Here is a 19048-nt window from a genome sequence, read left to right on the forward strand (position 1 = left end):
CCACCAATGACTTTGATCCAGCTTTGTGTCTTTTCTTCTCTACAATGTGTCGCCAAGTTGTTTTGGGTCTACCACGTTTCCTTTTGGAGCCCTATGTCAATGCTGTGTTACAGATGCTTGTGGGTTCCTCCCTTAAGGTGTGCCCAATAAATTTGCATCTCTATTACTGTAGTGCTTAATTTCTTTATTCAAATCTTGGTTAGTAATTTTTCCATTCCTAACATGGTCTTGTCATTTTATCTTCATTTATCCTTCTTTATTTGAAAAGTATTGAATTTTTTTTTTTTTTGCATTTTGTCATCTTCCAAGTTTTAGATGCATATAACAGCACTGAGAACACCAATGAAACCATCCACTCATTTGCAGAAAATTCATGGTAGCGTCTGAAATTCGTTTGGCTTGCAATTGTGTTTTTACTGGTCTGGTTTCATGCAAAAAAACAAATGCCTTTTATGTCAAACAAGACTTCATGTTTACGTTTGTTGTTATGGGTGCTGTCAGCTTTTGATAGTATGTTTATAGAGGGCGCTTTCCAGCCAAAATTGTCTTCAGCCTGTTTGTTTTTTTTTTGTGAGAAAAAGTATATTTTGACACTTTTTTTATTTCCATCTTGAATGCAGCTGTAACTAAATAGTATCGTCAGATTTCTCATACCACTACACTTGTTACTATGGTAACAACTCCCCAATATGTCTCACAAGTAATCTCCAATATAGACTGATTATCTGCTTTTGGTGACAATAGGTTTATTCTATACTATAAGCCACTGGCCAAAACGTTCATTAGTATTATTGTTAAATATACAATAGTTCAGGTAACACACTATACAGGACAAAATAACGCTCTATTATGTATAGTCATTGAACTATAGTTCCATGGTATAGTGGAACATTTTGGTACAACCCCCATTAGCTCGATAAATTTATCTGGATAATAATCAGGACTACACGTAATTTTAGAAAGAAGGAAAAATGATAATCCTCGATATAGTTAACTTACCCAGAATGGACATTTTCAGTTCTAGCAAGTTGACAATGTTTTCCCGTTTCGATGCGCGGACACTCAAAGTCATAGCAATAATATATAGTAATTTATGTGTATGACTTGAATATATTTTTTCCCTAAAAAATAGTTTAAATCTCCAATATTGGTGTATTTTCTATCACTTGTTGATTTGTTCCTGCCAACATTGGAAATCCATGTCACACGATCTTTGTTTAAATAATTTTGAGGAATGTCGATTTGCAACCAACTCATTGATTTATCCAGGCCTCACCATATGCGTTTGTTCATTACTATGCCACACAAGGACTTAATAATGACAAAAAATAGAAATCTTTATTTCACAATGATGAACTTAAATCTCATTTATAGTTGAAAAGCAATAAATTACATGAAAAACTTTATAAAAAGGTTCGAGTCAAATTCAAGATGTCATGTTCGTCATTTTTTTCATCGTTATGAGTTCTTACTATTAGTATACGAAAACCATACACAAATTTGGTACAAAGTCCCGGGACGATTTTTCGTTATACAAAAATCTCAAATGTTATGAAAAATGGACAAAATTGGCATTTTTACACTGGTTTGTATACTAGTAGTTGGATTATTTCTTCAGAAAAATGCTAGATGACACAATCATAAATTGAAATAAAATCTTAAACGAAGCTGTTTTGATGAAATACGAGTCTCTATTTTTGTTTCCAGACTGAGTGTAGATTTACACCACGACTCCTAAATGTACAGATTGCATAACGTGTCTAACCAAAATATTTATCCCAAAATATACAATGTATTATGGTCCAATCCCACCAGTGAAAGATTCGAGGTGCTTACCTGGATATGTTTACCCAAGGCGTCAGTAAACAATCATAGCCCGTTTTTCCCGCTCAAACAAATCTGGCGAGCGATAGGGTGTGGGTGTCTCCGCTTCAGTCACGTTTCAATTTCGCGCCAATGGCCGTTGGCTTTGTCATTTTCTTTACACGCGATAAACAGACAAATGACGGTTAAAAGCGTTAAACCGACTACGGACGTGAACAAAAAGGATTCATTGTTTTAACAACAGCTTTAAGACCTCCTGTGAACAACGTCGTAACCTCACTTTAGTGTTGTCAGTGTAAAGGCGCGAATGTCGTAACCACACGACTGTTACGTAAGATGTTCGACAACTTTTCGTTAGTAGTAAAAAAAACATACTCAGTAATCCTTGAAATCCAGCAAGAGGAGTTGGGATACTGTAATGTTCAAAACTAAATACATATAAAGATATATTGAAATTAAAAATATATGGCCACCGAACTAATTTTCCCACAAAACAACCTTGAACATTGATCAAAAATGGGTGTTTTGAGTAGTTTATAATTCCTATGTCAAAAACATTCCATCATATCTCAATTTTTGAATAAGAATATATGTATAAGATTTCCATGGGATAATGTTTACATAGATTTTTGAATTATTTTACATGTTTTCTTGAAAAGAAATCCTTCTTTCTCCGCAAAATTGAATTGCATGTATGTGAATCAAAAACATTCTTTAACTACCATATTGCTATGTTTTTACGAGCATTATTGTTTTATGTCATTGTTTTAATGCAAAAGAATAAAACAAGGGCAGTTTCATGAGAATTCATATGTAACCCCATGTATCTGATTTTCAGAAGCGCGACGTACGATATGGCAAGTTCAATCAGAATTGTCCGATCCATTTTACTACGTCAACTGGCTCCCGACGTATAATAAATTGCAAACCGAAACGTGACACCGACAGCGTGGTGCTAGCAGACAGAAATGAACATTTCAGACGACATATATGCGTCAATAGTGTGATACAAACATTTTCATAATTATGCGTGACATTCTCGCCAGATGTGAAAATGGATTTACTTCCATGGTCTGAACATGGAACTATAAACCATGAACTATAACAGCAGTAAATCGAAATGCAAAACTTTAGATTCTCCACATACAACTGATCTATTTCTTGTTGTCGATGTTTCTTTCAATAGAATGCATCTTCAAATACCTGAAACTGCGTAACAATGGGGTGAATAAAGCGTAGTTTTATTCATCGTATTCTATATTTTGTTCCCATTTCCGGGCTATTATTATATTATAATACCTTTAGTTTGTACCTATTGAGCTTCCATTGTACCGTTCTGAGATTGCGCAGACGACGTATTCACATCCGGGTATTCAGGGTTATTTTTAACCTGATGCTCAACGCTGATTGGCTAACAGAGATTCCAGCGGGCAAATTTGAACATACTGTTACGGGAAAAAACAAGCATTGTGAGTACCCGGCTGTGTTGTTGTCTGTGTACCCGCTGTCATCGGACTTAAGATCGGGACGCTATTTTCGCTATACTGGATCAGAAAAGTCAGAACTATTCTCAGGAACTCGTTTGCTATATTTTGAAGACTATTGCAAGCTGCGATCGAGTATATAATAACGAATAATCGACGATCGTTTGTCGATCAGCGTAAGAAGTGTAACGTTTCATACTGATTACTCCAGTATCTCACCGATCAAGCCTGTGTTTCCAGCTCAGTGAAAAGTTTCATTGACAAACATGTCGGATATTAATAATCGCGAATCCGTAATTATGGAGCGATCAGTTGATTGTTTTGACAGCGACGACGTGTTCACGAAAAAACGATCTCGCGTTCCGAACTACTCCCCGCCATCAACAATGAAATCACCCGGGATTACCACACCTGATTCAAAGGCACGGCGCGTGTGCGAATATGACCACGAACTTGAGCCAATTGTCAAGGAGTTTGCAACACTAGGAGTCGACCAGAAGTCCGAATCTTTAAAATTACCAGGAAAGGAAAGTTCAGTTTTTCTTACGCCCGCTGATACCCCTGATTCGGAGCCACAGACATTCCGCGCACCGTCGTTAAATCGTGTGCGAGAATTTAGCGGTGAAAGATCTTCGGATCTCAGGTACCCCACTCCGGAGTTCACACATACCACTCCATGGCAAGTAAAAAAACAGGCAAGGCGAAGCACGGATATACCTAAATTTACGCTTGATACCGACAGTGACGATATTGTACCCGTGAATCTCACGGCTTCAAAGGTGGAAATTGACAATGCTGTGTCCCATGTTTTTTCCAACAACCCGAGGAATAATGTTGACATGGATACCCAGCTGACTGCAGTTGGATCCACATATAAATTTTGTGGTTTGTCAGTGAAAAAGCCACACAATAGCACAGTATCGATATGGGAACATGGCATAATTGGCAGAAAAATTGGTCTAGAAAAGGTTGACATCATGAAGGAACTCTATTCGAAGACACTGCAATTTTTAGTTCTGCAATACCTTGAACCAGTGGATTTATGCAAGTAAGTGATTGTGCTGTGATTATCTTTTTATCTAACTTATAGTATATAAATTCATAATATAATACTTGCTATGTGTTCATACTGGGCAGGAGATTTCCCCAGGCAAGTTTAATATATATTCAATTTATTGCTGCTAAAAATTAATAATTATAAGATGTAGTAAACTACATATCATAACTATGAATTGCTCTACTTATTTAAAAAAAAAACACTAACTAAAAACACAACCATACCAAGATTCTGTGTTCTGACTCTGTATTTTTTTGGACAAAACTGGAAAGTGAACACTGGAGGCTACTTACTCTATTTCTAGGTGCATGCACACACTGAATTAATTCTTGGAAATTTTGTTTAGTAATATTCAAAACCCAAAAGGCTTTGAGGCTTTCCTTCAATTATCGGTTGATTTACTGAGATGCATCCGTTAATACGCTGTGATTATTTGCCTTTATGTGTAACTGATCAGTGTAATGTTTTTTTTAGTGTTTGCTGTGTCAGCAAAGTCTGGAATAATGCTTGTATATCTGAATCTAGAATTAACAAAAAGAGGAGGGAGTATATCGATATGATAGAAGAGCAAAAGGTAAGATTTTTTTATAAAAGAGTATTATACTTTTTTGTAGAATAGGCTACAGTTGCGTTATGTTTGTAAATAGTTAATGCATAAGTGGAGTACATTATCTGTCATACAATACATCAACCACGCATGGATTTTGTACTGACCAATCACGTTCAACTGATTGTGTACATGTGTCTTGGCTTTCATTGTTTGATTACACTTACATATTATAGAATCTCATAGATTTAGTTACAATGCATAATCAAATTATAAATACATTTTGAACATGACAAGGTTTGATAAATGACATCTAATATCAAACTCCCATTGAGTTGTGTATATCATAACTTACAATATATAAGCCCCTTTAATTGTTGAATATCTAAATCACAGGCAAGCATAAGATAACACTTCTTGTGGACAGGGCATTCTCTAGATAATTGGGATACTGTAAGATACTTTATTTTTGCTTGGATTTAATTTTCGCTGAAGAAATGATTCAATGAAATTAACATTAGGGATGCTGAAAGCCAGTTTTGTCCTTGAGTAATTCAAGATGAAGGAAGCTGGCCAATAGATTATTTTTCGCTCAAATTGATCACCTGCCACAAAAATTGAATATAATCTTATAGTTCAAAGTCAAAATGCTGATCTTTCCGAGGGGAATATTGAATCAAATATGTACAGCACATTATTAAGTTAGTGGAAATACCCCTAAATAGTTTCATGTTTATTGACTCCCACCAATGCAATGTTTTGACGCCACACAACACTATCACATTTGATTTCACACAAAACAGAATCTTGCGGTGAACGAAACATGGCCTATTGTACATGAGCAGTTTTATTTGTGAAACCATACTTTATAACAATACAATTATGTTTTTGTCATTTGCAGGAAAACACCCAAGTGAAGTCAGTTCATACACAGCTAATGACACCTTGTGATAAACCACTAGGTTTGGTACAAATGGCAGTGAAACCTACGCCTTCTGATTACAAAACCCCAACTACCGCCACCAAGTCGGATCTATTCATGAAGGTAAGCTTGATTAGACAAGACGTCATCTATTATCGCGAGCCTTTGAATAATAAACTAGTGAATTGGTCTGGAGGGCTGTGGGTGAGCCTTACATACAAGTCAGTCTGCGCATACAAGTTCCCATGGTAATGTACTGAAGTCATGGTGACAACCAATCAGTGATGATACACAATTCTGTGCCGTCTATGTATTATGAAGCGATTCACTATTCTTGAGTGCACCTTCCCATAATTCTCTGCAAGTATGCTCAGTAAATTTTGATTTAGCATGAACTGTCGTTCAGCCCCAATGAAATTTATGTTGTTTACAGGCTTCCATTTATTTACTAAATTTACTGTAATTGATCTAGGATATATAAACCCAAAATCACATTTGTATATTTTCACCTTGGAAACGCCTCTGTAATTTACGTAAGCGCATACTGTGGAATACTCTATTTTCGCTGGAATTAATTTTCGCTGAAAAGGCTTTTTGGGCGTTGTGTATGAAATTTATTTTCACAGAATTTTTATGAGTTTAATGTGAAATATAGAAAAAAAGTATATTCGCTGGATTTTATTTTCATGGAATCATCCCTTCAGCGAAAATAGCGAAAATAAAGTATTCTACAGTATACAACTAATAAAGCAATATGGTAGTTCTAAAATTCTTAACAATGTTACGACTAGTATGATGATGAGAAAAAAATATATTATTTTATTGATGGTTGTTTTTATGTTTTTTTTAATAGGTTGCACAGTCTTTGTTCTATGACGATACCCTCACTAAATGTCCATTGTGTGAATCACCGGCCAGAGTTCTTCGTGCAGAGCAACGAGCGACATGTACAAGAGAAGCCTGCTCTAACGATTTCTGCACAAAGTGTCATACACCTGCACATGGTTCAAAGAAATGCCCAGGGATCAAGGGTCAACCAGTGAGGAAATCGCAAAGTACTGTCGGAAGTAAGAAGAGCAAGAAGAATCTTAGACGACTTTGACCCATTCTAAACATTGGTACATCCCTATAGTCCAATTAAAAGACTATTCCCTTACAGGAATCCAGGGGGAGGCTCATCAAACACTGCCAACACAGCTCACACAAATCATTGCCACATATTATTGTATTCTATGTTTGTATCGTCCAATATTTAGTTTGTTTTGTTGTTTACAATCATTTCAGCTCTTTCTGAGACCAGTACTAACAACACGATTGTTTTTTTTTTTAAATTTCTGACTCCAGTCATTATTCTGACTGACTTGGGTGGCTCTATTTGCACTATGTAGCAACATAACACCATCTAGGAAGCCCACATTTTAAAAATTATTGTAATATCTTGTAAGTCTTGAATGTTTTTTTTTTATAATTTGACAATTTTTATACCCAATTTATTTTCTTTCTTGCTGTTGTCTTGTTTGGTGCATGTGTTTGTCTTTGTATATTGTTTTTAGGCTAAAAAAATACATTCTTAATTTGAAAAAAAAAATCTGTAAAAAAATAAACCTTAGTTGCTTGGTGTTTTAAGTTATGATTGTTAAAATCACTGCCATTTACATAAATTTTACAAAATCTCAAGACAGCGTCATTTGTTACCAGCTGTTGTGTATAAAAGTAATTTTGTATATTTTTGATAATGCTCCGACATTTATGTTTTTTTTTTTAAAGTTACAATTTTTGAAATCGGAAATATACAATAAATTCTTTGGACTATTTTGCATACAAACATGACTATGTGTCTGGTGTAAATGTCTTGGTATTCTCTTCCAGCATTATGACAGTAACTTTAACCATTTCACCACCAGAATTTTGAAGTCAACAGACAAAATTATATTTGGCTATGTATGTTCCAATCTTCTGAAGAAAGTGCAGACTATAAACAGGATTATTTTGTGAATTTGAGATGAAAAGAAGGAACTGGTGGTGAAAAGGTTAAGAATGGGTTTTTCAATGATTGCCCTTTATCAGGACTGATTTTGAAGGAATCCCGAGTCAAAATCGAATCTTCCAAAATCAATATATACCTTGTATTGCCTGGCCTCATAAGGCTATGGGAAGTGCGCCCTCACATCAGGGCAATAATTTCCCATAGTATATACCTCGTAACGCTAAAAAAAGTGCACCCTTACATCAGGGCTATAATTTCCCATATATACCTTGTATTGCCTGGCCTCGTAAGGCTATGGGAAGTGCGCCCTCACATCAGGGCAGTAATTTCCCATATTATATACCTCTTAATGCTAAAGGAAGTGTACCTTTGTATCAGGGCTATAATTTCCCATATATACCTTGTATTGGCTGGCCTCGTAAGGCTATAGAAAGTGCACCCTCGCATCAGGGCAATAATTTCCCATATATACCTTGTATTGCTCAGCCTCGTAATGCTATAGAAAGTGCACCCTCACATCTGGGCAATAATTTCCCATATATACCTTGTATTGCCTGGCCTTGTAATGCTATAGAAAGTGCACCCTCACATCTGGGCAATAATTTCCCATATATACCTTGTATTGCTTGGCCTCGTAATGCTAAGGGAAGTGCGCCCTCACATCAGGGCAATAATTTCCCATATATACCTTGTATTGCCTGGCCTTGTAATGCTAAGGGAAGTGCGCCCTCACATAATTTCCCACATTACACCTGCCCCAGTGCTTTCATCATTCAAAACAAAACGTGTCATTCTAAATTATGTCGTGTGTTTGACGTCGCACCGTGGTAAAATTGTAATTACACTTATAAGGTATACAATAAAACCTTTATGGACTGGATACAACTTTTGCTGCCCTCAGTCGTATGGCTTACGTGCCTTCGCAAGTACGGGCACTTCAGCTGCACGACCTTGGGCTGCAAAAGTTGTATCCACTTCATAAAGAATAAACCAACTTAGATGTCACAGATTTTTCTTGACTACAAGCAGACAAGAGAAATATATCTTTGGTACAACACACTATTCTTATCATTTTGACAGCTCCATTTCTATAGTAACGTAGTTATTCACCAAACCATATAAACCAAAATATTGTCTTTCCAGGTTACCATGGCAACATTATATCATGTTTGTGTTTTAGGATAAATCAATACATGAGCATAACTATCAATTTTATTTTATATACCACACATCACAATTGTGCTACACTCACTTTGTGTTATAGTGCATTATCAATAGAGTGAATCAGAAAAGATACAAGTTTTTACAATCCACTGCAAATTCCAATGGAAACTTGTCTAAAATTAATTTAGCCAATCAATTTTACTCAATGTGTCTCAAATACACTTTACTTCCTGTGATCAAGAATCATGGCTCCGTTCCACTCCTGTTATATCATTGAAAGCCTGCTGTCACTTTCAATAGCTACCGTCTGAATTTGATCGAATGGCAGTGATCATTACACTGCCTCATGTTCTGAATCTGAATCCATAGCTGGTATCTCATCTGCATACAAGGCAGGAGTCTGAATCTGAATCCAAGGCTGGGACCTGAACCCATAGCTGGGATCTGGATCCAAGGCTGGGGTCTGAATCTGATGCTGAGATCTGAATCTGAATCCAAGGCTGGGATCTGAATCCAAGGCTGGGATCTGAAACTGAATCCAAAGCTGGGATCCGAATCCAAAGCTGGGATCCGAATCCAAGGCTAGGATCTGAATCCGAGGCTGGGGTCTGAATCTGAATCCAAGGCTGGGGTCTGAATTTGAATCCAAGGCTGGGGTCTGAATCTGAATCCAAGGCTGGGATCAGAATCCAAAAATGCAAATTTTGACAATTTGTTGTTGACATTTTCGGTAATGACGTTAACTCGTAATAATGAAAGCATAAACAAGATTATTCTTGTATTATTTCTCATGAACCAAGGGTGTGGTAAATTACAATGGAAGAAAATAAAATCTTCAACCCCTTGGATATCGGAAACAATCCTCGTCACCATGTGCAAAATGACGCTGAACAATTGTTTTTTTTCCATGTTTTTTGTTTTCTTCTTTTAAATGTTGAATACAACAATGTTAATTTGGACTAAAATTATTAAATTACAGAAATATACATAAAAATGTTGCAAAAGAATTTTTCTCTATTTGAATGCATCTCAACGATGTGAGTAACAAATACGAATGATGTAAATAGTTCAGAAATCAAGAAAAAACTTAAAAGACAAGGTTACGCTTCTCTTAAAAGCAAACTAAATCATGTTTTCTGTTTCTAATAGAACAAATACAGTAGACACAAATTTAACTATTAATATTGTTAACTAATTCCTGTCCACTGAATTGAGGTATTTACGATGTCATTCTCGTCATTCAACGAACATAGGACAACAGTCTTTTTCACGTTCGATGCTAATCTACCATATGCTACCGCATCCAATGCACTGAGTCGCTTCCTGAACGGTAAACATACCACAACATAGAAAGAGTGGAACAGAAATGGGTCACCTGAAACAGATCAAAAAATAACAAGCCATGCATGGCATAGTCACCGTTAGTTATCAAATTTAAGATATATAGTTTTGTTTATACATGTAGTAATATAGCTGGAATATAACTACTGTAGAATACTTTATTTTCGCTTGGAATTTATTTTCGCTATTTTCGCTGAAGGGATGATCCCGTGAAAATAAAATCCAGCGAATACACTTTTTTTCCTATATTTCACATTCAACTCGACAAAAATCAGTGAAAATAAATTCCATAAAGAATGCCCAAAAAGCCTTTTCAGTGAAAATTAATTCCAGCGAAAATAAAGTATTCCACAGTATGTCAGGAATATGATTTTTTAACATTAAAATGATTGACATTTGTATCTGATCATCAAACAAGTACTTGTCCATATTGAGAGATATTGTTTCTGGAACAGCATTCAAAATCAGCCATTTTGAATACATGTATATATATATAACATGATGTATAACGAATATAAAAAATTTGAATATAATCAGTCAAAGCATTTAAGAGATATGGCTCTAGAAGCCCAATCATTAAAACAAAATGGCCCCCAGTCAGCCATTTTGAATCCAATCTGAAAAATAAAATGACACGCATCAGGAACCTGTAATGTCTAATGTATGTTATAAGTTTGAACGAAATCCATTCATAAATGCCAGAAATGCTTGATATTCGAGGATTTTTTTAGCACAAAAATAGCCACCATTAGGGCACTTTGAAAAGGATCGTCAAACCAATATATCCATATATCTGTGACATGATGTATAATGATTATTAAAAATTTGAACATAATCAGTCAAAACAAGTCAGACACATGGGTCTGGAGACCCATTCATTAAAACAAAATGGCCACCAGACAGCCATTTTGAATCTGATCTGAAAAATAAAATGACGTGCATCAGGAACCCGTAATGTCTAATGTATGTACCAAGTTTGAACGAAATCCATCCATAAATGCCAGAAATGCTTGATATTTGATGATTTTATAGCACAAAAATGACAACCATTCGGCCATTTTGAATAGGATCGTCAAACCAATATATCTGTCTATCTATGACATGATGTATAATGAATATTTAAAATTTGAACATAATCAGTCAAAACAAGTTGAAGATATGGGTCTAGAAGCCCAGTCGGCCATTTTGAATGTTATCTGAAAAACAAAATTATTTGCATCAAGGTCTCATAATGTCTAATGTATAAATCAAGTTTGAACAAAATCCATCAGTAAACAGCCGAGAAATGCTTGATTTTTATGATTTTTTAGCACAAAAATGGCCGCCATTCGGCCATCTTGAATCAGATCGTAAAACAAAATGACGTTCATCAAGGTCCTATAATGTCCAACACATATACAAGGTTTGAACAAAATCCATCTGTAAACAGCCAGGAAATGCTTGATTTTGATGATTTTTAGCAGAAAAATGGCCGCCATTCGGCCATCTTGAATCAGATCGTGAAACAAATTGACGTGCATATGTATGATATCATGCATGATGTATGTGTGAAGTTTGATTCTGATTGGTCCAGGCATTTCTAAGATACAGGTCCGGACGCACGCACGCACGCACGCACACACACGCACGCACAGACACACACAGGTCAAAACATAAGTCCTCGTTTTCGGACTGCGTCCAAACGGGGACTAATAATATAACACCGGGGTCACATGAAACTGTAAACTTGATTGGCACTATTTCAGACACTTATGCATGTGAAGCAAAATAAGAGATTCAACCCAGAGTTAATTTTAACCCTCTACTCAAAAATTCAATTGAACAGATTAACTCTGTCTACCTGACTAGTTCAGCTCTGAGACAGAGGGCTGGTTTTGACCTGGTTTACTCTGTTAAACCCCAAAATGAGAGATAAGTATGGAGAAGGGTTTTGGGTTAAAACAGCGCCCTCTAACGATGACCCAATTGTGGGTGAATAATTGTGAATGCAGAGTCATATATACACCTCTGGTTTGGTAAATTACCACTCGTCTTTGTTAATGAAACTTAAACAATCATGTATCTGCATGTATAGAGATTCAATTAATGTGGCAACACCAGATAAATTATCTTTTTTTAACACTTTTTGGGTTTAGAATGATTTCAATGTGATATTAAGGTAGCTCAACAGTGGTAATAGTTCCGAGCAAGCACATTTCTGGTCTTGATTTTATTCTATAACACATCAGAGACTACATATTCAGCAAAGCATTATTCAAATACACAAGTAGTGCTTGGCTGGTTCACGCATTCTGATTGGTAAATCACGTTTTAATTCTTTGGTTACCCAACGTCAGTGGTTACGCTTATGGTATATTGAGCAGGGCCAAGTTACCTTTTACTCTCAAAAGTAAAAAAATGTAATACTGTTTCTTTTATTATCATTTTGCACACAAATAGTGAGAAATGCCAGAAAGTATCATCTCAACATTGAATTCTAAAGCTGGTAGTCAGAATGAGCATGGTGTTATTGCAGTAATACAGACTTGTTTGTTTGTTGAAACTTGAAATGTTTTAAATTCAAGTCACTTAGTCATGTTAATCCAGGGTCAGAATCCTGGCCCAGTGGAACAATATGGTAATTACTGTAAAATACTTTATTTTCGCTATTTTTGCTAAAAAATGATTCAGGGAAAATAAAAAACAGCGAATATACTTTTTTGTCCTATATTTTACATTCAACTCATCAAAAATCAGTGAAAATAAATTCCATACAAAACGCCCAAAAAGTCATTTCAGCAAAAATTAATTCCAGTTACCTGCATCTTACTTGCCACTCACAAGGGAGGCCGGGAACCAGCAAAAAGTAGTACATGTTCTGGATATGCTATGAATGTGTAATAACTAAGACAACAAATTACCTGGATACACAAGATAATCACCACCAAACTTTGCTCCAGTCGTTACAAAGTATCCTTGCTCCCAGAAATATTTATAAACTCTGTAACGTAACGTTTCTTGCTCATTCGTTGGGTATACCCATGTTACATTGTCTTCATATTCGGAATATGGACTCACTAAATGAGATCAGATGCATGAGATAATGTAAAGTACTGGTATAGTATAGTACAGTTAAGTGGTTTGACTTGCGATTAAAATCTCACATGTATTGAATAATCAAGTGAATTGAACAACAAACATACATTTCTAATAGTGCATACTAAATGCAGATGAGTGAGACTGTGAAAAAACTGGTTAGTGTTTATCTTAGACTGTTTTGATTGTGTTCTTGCTTATATGCATAGCTTGTATCACGTTGCATTTTTAAATACATCAATAATCTCGCTCATTTCTGATTACGTAATCTGTCCAAGCATTTACTGCATTCTGTGATGCTAATGGTTAGAAACAAGTTTGACGTGCACACAGAAATTGATCACATAACCATAGTTACATCATACATACACTAAATTTGCATACACTTATCAATTCTTCATACTACTGCACCATACTGTACCAATGAGCTTAAACCTAGTGTACAATTCCTGTAACATCAAAAGTGCTAAAATTAAACCCAGTGAATATATCTCCTTCTAAAGTACAGGGAAGAAATGGGTTAACTTCGTATTGGATTTTGCAAAGGATTGTGGGATAGAAAATTGAACACTAGAGGGCGTTGGGAGCAGGGGGGGGGGGGTTTCGCATCTTCTCCATAGAGCCCCATGTTAAAACCATTTTTTTTACCTCCCCTGCTTTCAAGCAATGTGTTAATGTCTTTTCTTTTTTTTAAATTATGGTTATATCATTGGACTTTCCATTAATTTTACTGGGAAGTTTGTTTTGCTGAATTTTTTTAGATTTTGTCATGTTTTGGCTGCAAGCTGTCTAACTGTAGGCACTGTAGTGATAGGTTAGAATATCTGATGTCTACTCATTCATTCATTCATTCTAATTTATGTTTTATTATTTCTTGTTTCACAGTTGCAAAAAAAACATGCAACTATATTGTTTGCTAAAAAGTTTTAGTTGAATTTAAATCAGTTTTAGAAAGTTTAAGTGTATATATTACAGTGTCCAGAATTAAAACAACAAAGGACTTCCAAATTTAAGCTTGATTTGTAAAGAGTGTAAAGAGTTTAAAAGCATCATCCAAACTGTGAATGTATTGGCTGGTACTATGTTGCATATAGTAAGATTCTTACCTGTTGGTATTTGTACCATACATGCCTGTTGGAAAATATCAGAGTCCTCCTTATCACCATCATTTTCAACCTTTTCTGCTGACTGGCTGGTGCTTGATAAAAGTGACCGTTCTTTGGTTTTATCATTCTTTGCTGTTCTCATGTCATTGTTATCATGTGTTTTCACATGGCAAGGATCAGGTGACACGGGTTGGTCAAGTGACTTGCATCGGTCAGGTGATTTGAGTGAATCAGGTGACCCAGAATGTTTCTCCACAGCTATCCCATCATTTAGATCTGTTGTCCTATTGCCCTCAATATTTTCAATGTCCATACCTTCCTTCGTATCGGTCTCTTTATATTCAGATTTAGAGCTGGGAATGTTAGTGTTTGATTTTGCGACACTCAAGTCTAACACTTCACACTGTGGTTCATCAGTGTGTTGTAGAATATCTTCTGTTTTGAGGTGAGGTTCTTCATGTTGTCCTTGACTTATTTTATCTTGTCTGCACACCTGCTGATTTCTGTGCCACCTTTTGCCAGCTCCTTTTTTTCTCCTCTTTGCAGCTCTGCCTGCCTCAATCACTTCTGCCATTTCTTGTTCTATTGTTTCTTTTCCCTGCTTCATGATAACTTTCTGATGATTGAACAAAGACTGCACACATTACTGTAAAAATCATTTAATTTCACTATTTTGATGTTTTGAGCACATTCACTGTGTTTTAATTTCATGAATTTGTCAAAAAAACAATAAGTTTTATTTTTATTTTACACGTTCACATAGATTTAATTTAACAAATTATATTTTAAAACCCAATGAATAATTAATACATTTACAGTATATGTGAAGTAACAGCTTGTCTGTTTTGACGTGATCATGCCAGAAATGTGAAGCAACTGACAGCTAGGTAAAGAACAAAAAGAAATGATTATTATATGTCTGTTTACCTGCTCTTCAAATGATTGTTGTCTGTGTTTTTTGAAATCCTCTACCATTGCCGCACTTACTTTCAGTGGCTTCAGCTTGACTAACTTTGCTACATCTGAAAGAAACACATCCTGGTTAGTGAGCAAAAAACATTTAATGATCTTAGCTACAGACTTAGTATTCAGTATGAGAAATAAATTTACATTATATTCTACAATCTTTAATTTGCATTGGTATTTACAGCAACACCAAAACAAACTCATCAATAAAACTGTTATCTCCCTTATTAGTTTTCCTTTCATCATTGTGATACCATACTTCTAGAAACACTTTTAGTGATGTTTGTCTTATTCGATTTTGTTAGTGATTTTTTTATACCTACAGTGCCCTCACAGTTTAGGATCAATTTATCAACAGCCAATCAGATTGTTACTTTCATCGACGTGCTTGGCTAAGCTATCAAAACAAATATGAGTGCGCACAGTGGAAGCTGTGTTTGCTTAGATGTCGAGGCAATACAGCGATGATATCGAGACATACAACTCATAGATATTCAGACCAAAGCTATTCAAGCTATACTCAGTTCTGAGTCTGATGTGATCTTTGTTAGTCGCACTGGAACTGGTAAATCATTATGTTATTATGCTTTTAATACCTGCCTTGCGACCATCGAGCATGGCAGTAGTGTTGTCACCACTGTCGAGTATCATGAAGGAACAGGTGTTATACCTCAGAGCTCATGTCACTGCAACATATATCGACAGAAATGAAGTCGAAGATGAAGACATCAGAAATGCAAGCACTTTTTAGCAGTCATTTGTAACAAAACTTTCTATTAGTCGGTAAATTTTCTATCATGCAGCCATGTGGAATACACGGTTATGAATGGAGTTACCGCACAGGATTGGGAAGGCCGGAATGTCCGACCAGAACAACACTTTGCAGGCGGACGATGCATAAAGTGTGAAATAAAGTCTTTTTATACCAACTAATTGGTATGTTATTTTAATACAATGTAAGTGATCTGTTAAGCCAGATTGACTCTATTCAAAACTTTTTGGACAACGATGTATTGTAAATCCAAATGTTGGCCATGTCGCTTATAACAGCACTTTTCATGTGTAGTAAGTTATATTTTATGTCATTCACAAATTGCAATTTGAGTATTTCTCTTTTATATGTTCTGCATAAATCTAGAGTCGTTTTTTACATAAAATTGACTGCTACTGCAGCCATGTCTATGATAGCAACTTCTGACAAAAGGTTTTTGCTGATAAACCCTGTTTTTAAATTTAGAATCTGTTGGAATTCAGCAAAAAATATCATACATGTAATATTTTTAAAAGAAATAGCAATTTTTGGAAGGTAAATGGAATATGGAATGGAGCGTTTACTACCTCTCACGACTGTTAACAGATCATTGTCAAATCATAGTTCAAGCACGATTAGTACTACACATTTACACGATGTTCAAATAATTTGATTACTGGTATTCGGAAAAGTCAAACATCCTTTAAAGACCAGGTTTTATGACCAGAAAATAAAATTTGGGGCATTTTGAAAAGAATAGGTGCTTAGCCGAGCATGAAACCGAAAATAGAAATACCCCTAAAGTGTGTGTGTGTGTGTGTGTGTGTGTGTGTGTGTAGGGGGTGTGTGTGTAGGGGGTGTGTGTAGGGGGGGGGGTGCTTAGTCAAGCATGGGTGCTTAGTCAGACAAGTATGGTTTGTATCTGCCTAATGAATATCCCACACTTACTATATTCAATAAGCAAAGCAGCTTCTTCAGGTAATAACTGTAATGGCAGACCATGCTGGATATTCTGACGTGGTGATCTACTTAATGTACCAACTAAGGTGCCCATGATATGGTGAACTTCTCTCACTTTCATTACATCTGAAATAAAACAAACAACATATTACTGTTATTTACATCATTCAAATCTTTTCACCACCAGATTTTCTTATCCAAATTTATCTGCACTTTTTTCTTATATTCTTCAATATATTGGGTTAAATAGTCAATCCTTGGTACAATCTTTTCGTTGCATGGAAGAAGTGCAAATAAAAATCTCAAAACAATAAAATAATATACACTGTATCTAAACATAATTTTGCATGGAAAAAAATGCTAAAATCTAGATGGGGACAGATCCAAACAATTATCACAAAAAGATAACAATGAAGTCATTGTACATTATTAATGTTTCTCAAATAATACTACATGTACTGTAATGTCCCTTGGAAAATAATTTACTAGTAAAATGATGTATAAACCTTTTTTGGCAGAAGGAATATATACATAATTAATATAACATCGGAGAGTAATTATATTGCAAACATTTGACTCGCATGATCAGCAGTGTAAAATTCTACTACATGCAAATGTTACTGTAGCATGATCTGTGTACAGTTCAAACACAGACTGAGACTGATGATGTTTACTGTGCATGTCACTAAGTTAAGTGTGAAGTATCAATTTTAACATTACTACTGTGAATGATATGCACTTAGGTCATGTGATGAGGATTAATAGGACATGAGTTATAATATGTAACAGACAATGCCTGGTAATAGAGTACAGCTGAGTAGTTTTTTGATTTACTAAAAATAGAACCGATGTAACCATAGAATGTCCGCACACATGAACTGCGGAAGTCAACTTATTAGTTCATGCGAGATTCAGGATGGCACCACGCACAATTCGTGTGTCGCCACTGATGACTTGAAAGTATTCAAAGTTTAACTATTTTATGTGTTGCCGGAAAACGATTACCTTGTCACCGCACAACATTCTGAAAATGTTTCATGATGAATGAGCTGTTTTGATTTGCATAATTTTGAAACAAATAAACAAAATGGCACTGCCTATTGACCGGAAGTGCACATTTTTCAAACTCTTATGGTATATAGATATCTGTTATACTCTTCTATATACCGGGAGGAGGGTATACACATGTTATCTCTTAAGTTATAATATAAGCAGTGTAAATGTCATTAATTTTGTTCACTTACATTTTTTTTATTTCTAAGGTCTATGCTATAACGAATGTTTTTAATTTTAGACAAATTAAATTATACTTCCTAGTCATAACAAAATTGAACTTCCATAGTGATCACTATCGTATATGCTTTCCATGTTTGAAGTTAAATATTAAAATCTAATTTAACTTGGCCGAAATCCTAAAGTGGATCATAAATATCAAAATTTGGGATAAAATAAAAATAATCAACGATAACGATGGCAATAGAAACAACAACGAGGATGATGTTGTCAGAAACGTAAATTACACGTGAAATGTTATTATGGTGTTTACCTTCAGCGTCCCAAATAAAAATCTTGCCATTTGTTAAGTTTATGAGGATTGGTGGTTCAGATTCTTTTGAGTTGCTTACATCATCCTCCATTTTCGCCGACTCGGCCATTGGAAAATAAATTTAGATCATCGCATGGGCGCAGCCATTTAAAAAAATGTATTTCACCTTTAACCCCACAGTAGTATGATGGGAAACATTAATAAGATTGTAAACAAATATTAACAAGCGTTATCTGTTTTAAATTAACAAACTGAGTTCTCAAGACTAAAATTTGACTTTATTTGTAATTATCTTTAGTTGAATTGGCGCTACTTTCA

At 35.3% G+C, this 19048-nt stretch overlaps 2 protein-coding genes across 3 annotated transcripts; one reads left to right on the forward strand and one right to left on the reverse strand.

Annotated features, from left to right (window-relative positions):
- Window positions 1–3309: 3309 nt before the first annotated feature.
- On the forward strand, window positions 3310–7660 carry LOC100329024 (early mitotic inhibitor-like protein). The gene is made up of 4 exons (NM_001184806.1): window positions 3310–4356; window positions 4840–4939; window positions 5814–5957; window positions 6688–7660. The coding sequence occupies exons 1-4, from the start codon at window positions 3575–3577 to the stop codon at window positions 6934–6936; spliced, it is 1275 nt and encodes a 424-aa protein (NP_001171735.1). The 5' UTR covers window positions 3310–3574; the 3' UTR covers window positions 6937–7660.
- A 1355-nt stretch (window positions 7661–9015) lies between these two features.
- LOC102803008 (tRNA-splicing endonuclease subunit Sen34-like) lies at window positions 9016–18899 on the reverse strand. Of its 2 annotated transcripts, none has more exons than XM_085507710.1 (6): window positions 18731–18899; window positions 17173–17310; window positions 15435–15529; window positions 14508–15123; window positions 13227–13382; window positions 9016–10360 (listed from the first exon to the last, which is right to left on the reverse strand). In XM_085507710.1, exons 1-6 carry the CDS (start codon window positions 18837–18839, stop codon window positions 10173–10175), a joined length of 1302 nt encoding a protein of 433 aa, XP_085363836.1. In that variant the 5' UTR covers window positions 18840–18899; the 3' UTR covers window positions 9016–10172. The 2 variants fall into 2 exon arrangements, with proteins under 2 accessions (XP_085363836.1, XP_085363835.1); XM_085507709.1 differs by having other exon boundaries at window positions 14508–15141.
- Window positions 18900–19048: the final 149 nt, after the last annotated feature.

The sequence above is a fragment of the Saccoglossus kowalevskii genome, chromosome 14, assembly GCF_978046115.1.
Source record: "Saccoglossus kowalevskii chromosome 14, keSacKowa6.1, whole genome shotgun sequence".
NCBI classification, from domain to species: Eukaryota; Metazoa; Hemichordata; class Enteropneusta; family Harrimaniidae; genus Saccoglossus; species Saccoglossus kowalevskii.

Bases quoted from the DNA above. Each gene is read 5' to 3' on its own strand.
- LOC100329024 (NM_001184806.1), top strand. From the start codon at position 3,575: ATGTCGGATATTAATAATCGCGAATCCGTAATTATGGAGCGATCAGTT. The intron at 4,357-4,839 runs GTAAGTGATTGT...TGTTTTTTTTAG, and splicing joins GAACCAGTGGATTTATGCAA to TGTTTGCTGTGTCAGCAAAG. The intron at 4,940-5,813 runs GTAAGATTTTTT...TGTCATTTGCAG, and splicing joins ATATGATAGAAGAGCAAAAG to GAAAACACCCAAGTGAAGTC.
- LOC102803008 (XM_085507709.1), bottom strand. From the start codon at position 18,839: ATGGCCGAGTCGGCGAAAATGGAGGATGATGTAAGCAACTCAAAAGAA. The intron at 17,311-18,730 runs GTAAACACCATA...GTTTTATTTCAG, and splicing joins TTTTATTTGGGACGCTGAAG to ATGTAATGAAAGTGAGAGAA. The intron at 15,142-15,434 runs GTAAACAGACAT...TAATGTGTGCAG, and splicing joins AACAATCATTTGAAGAGCAG to TCTTTGTTCAATCATCAGAA.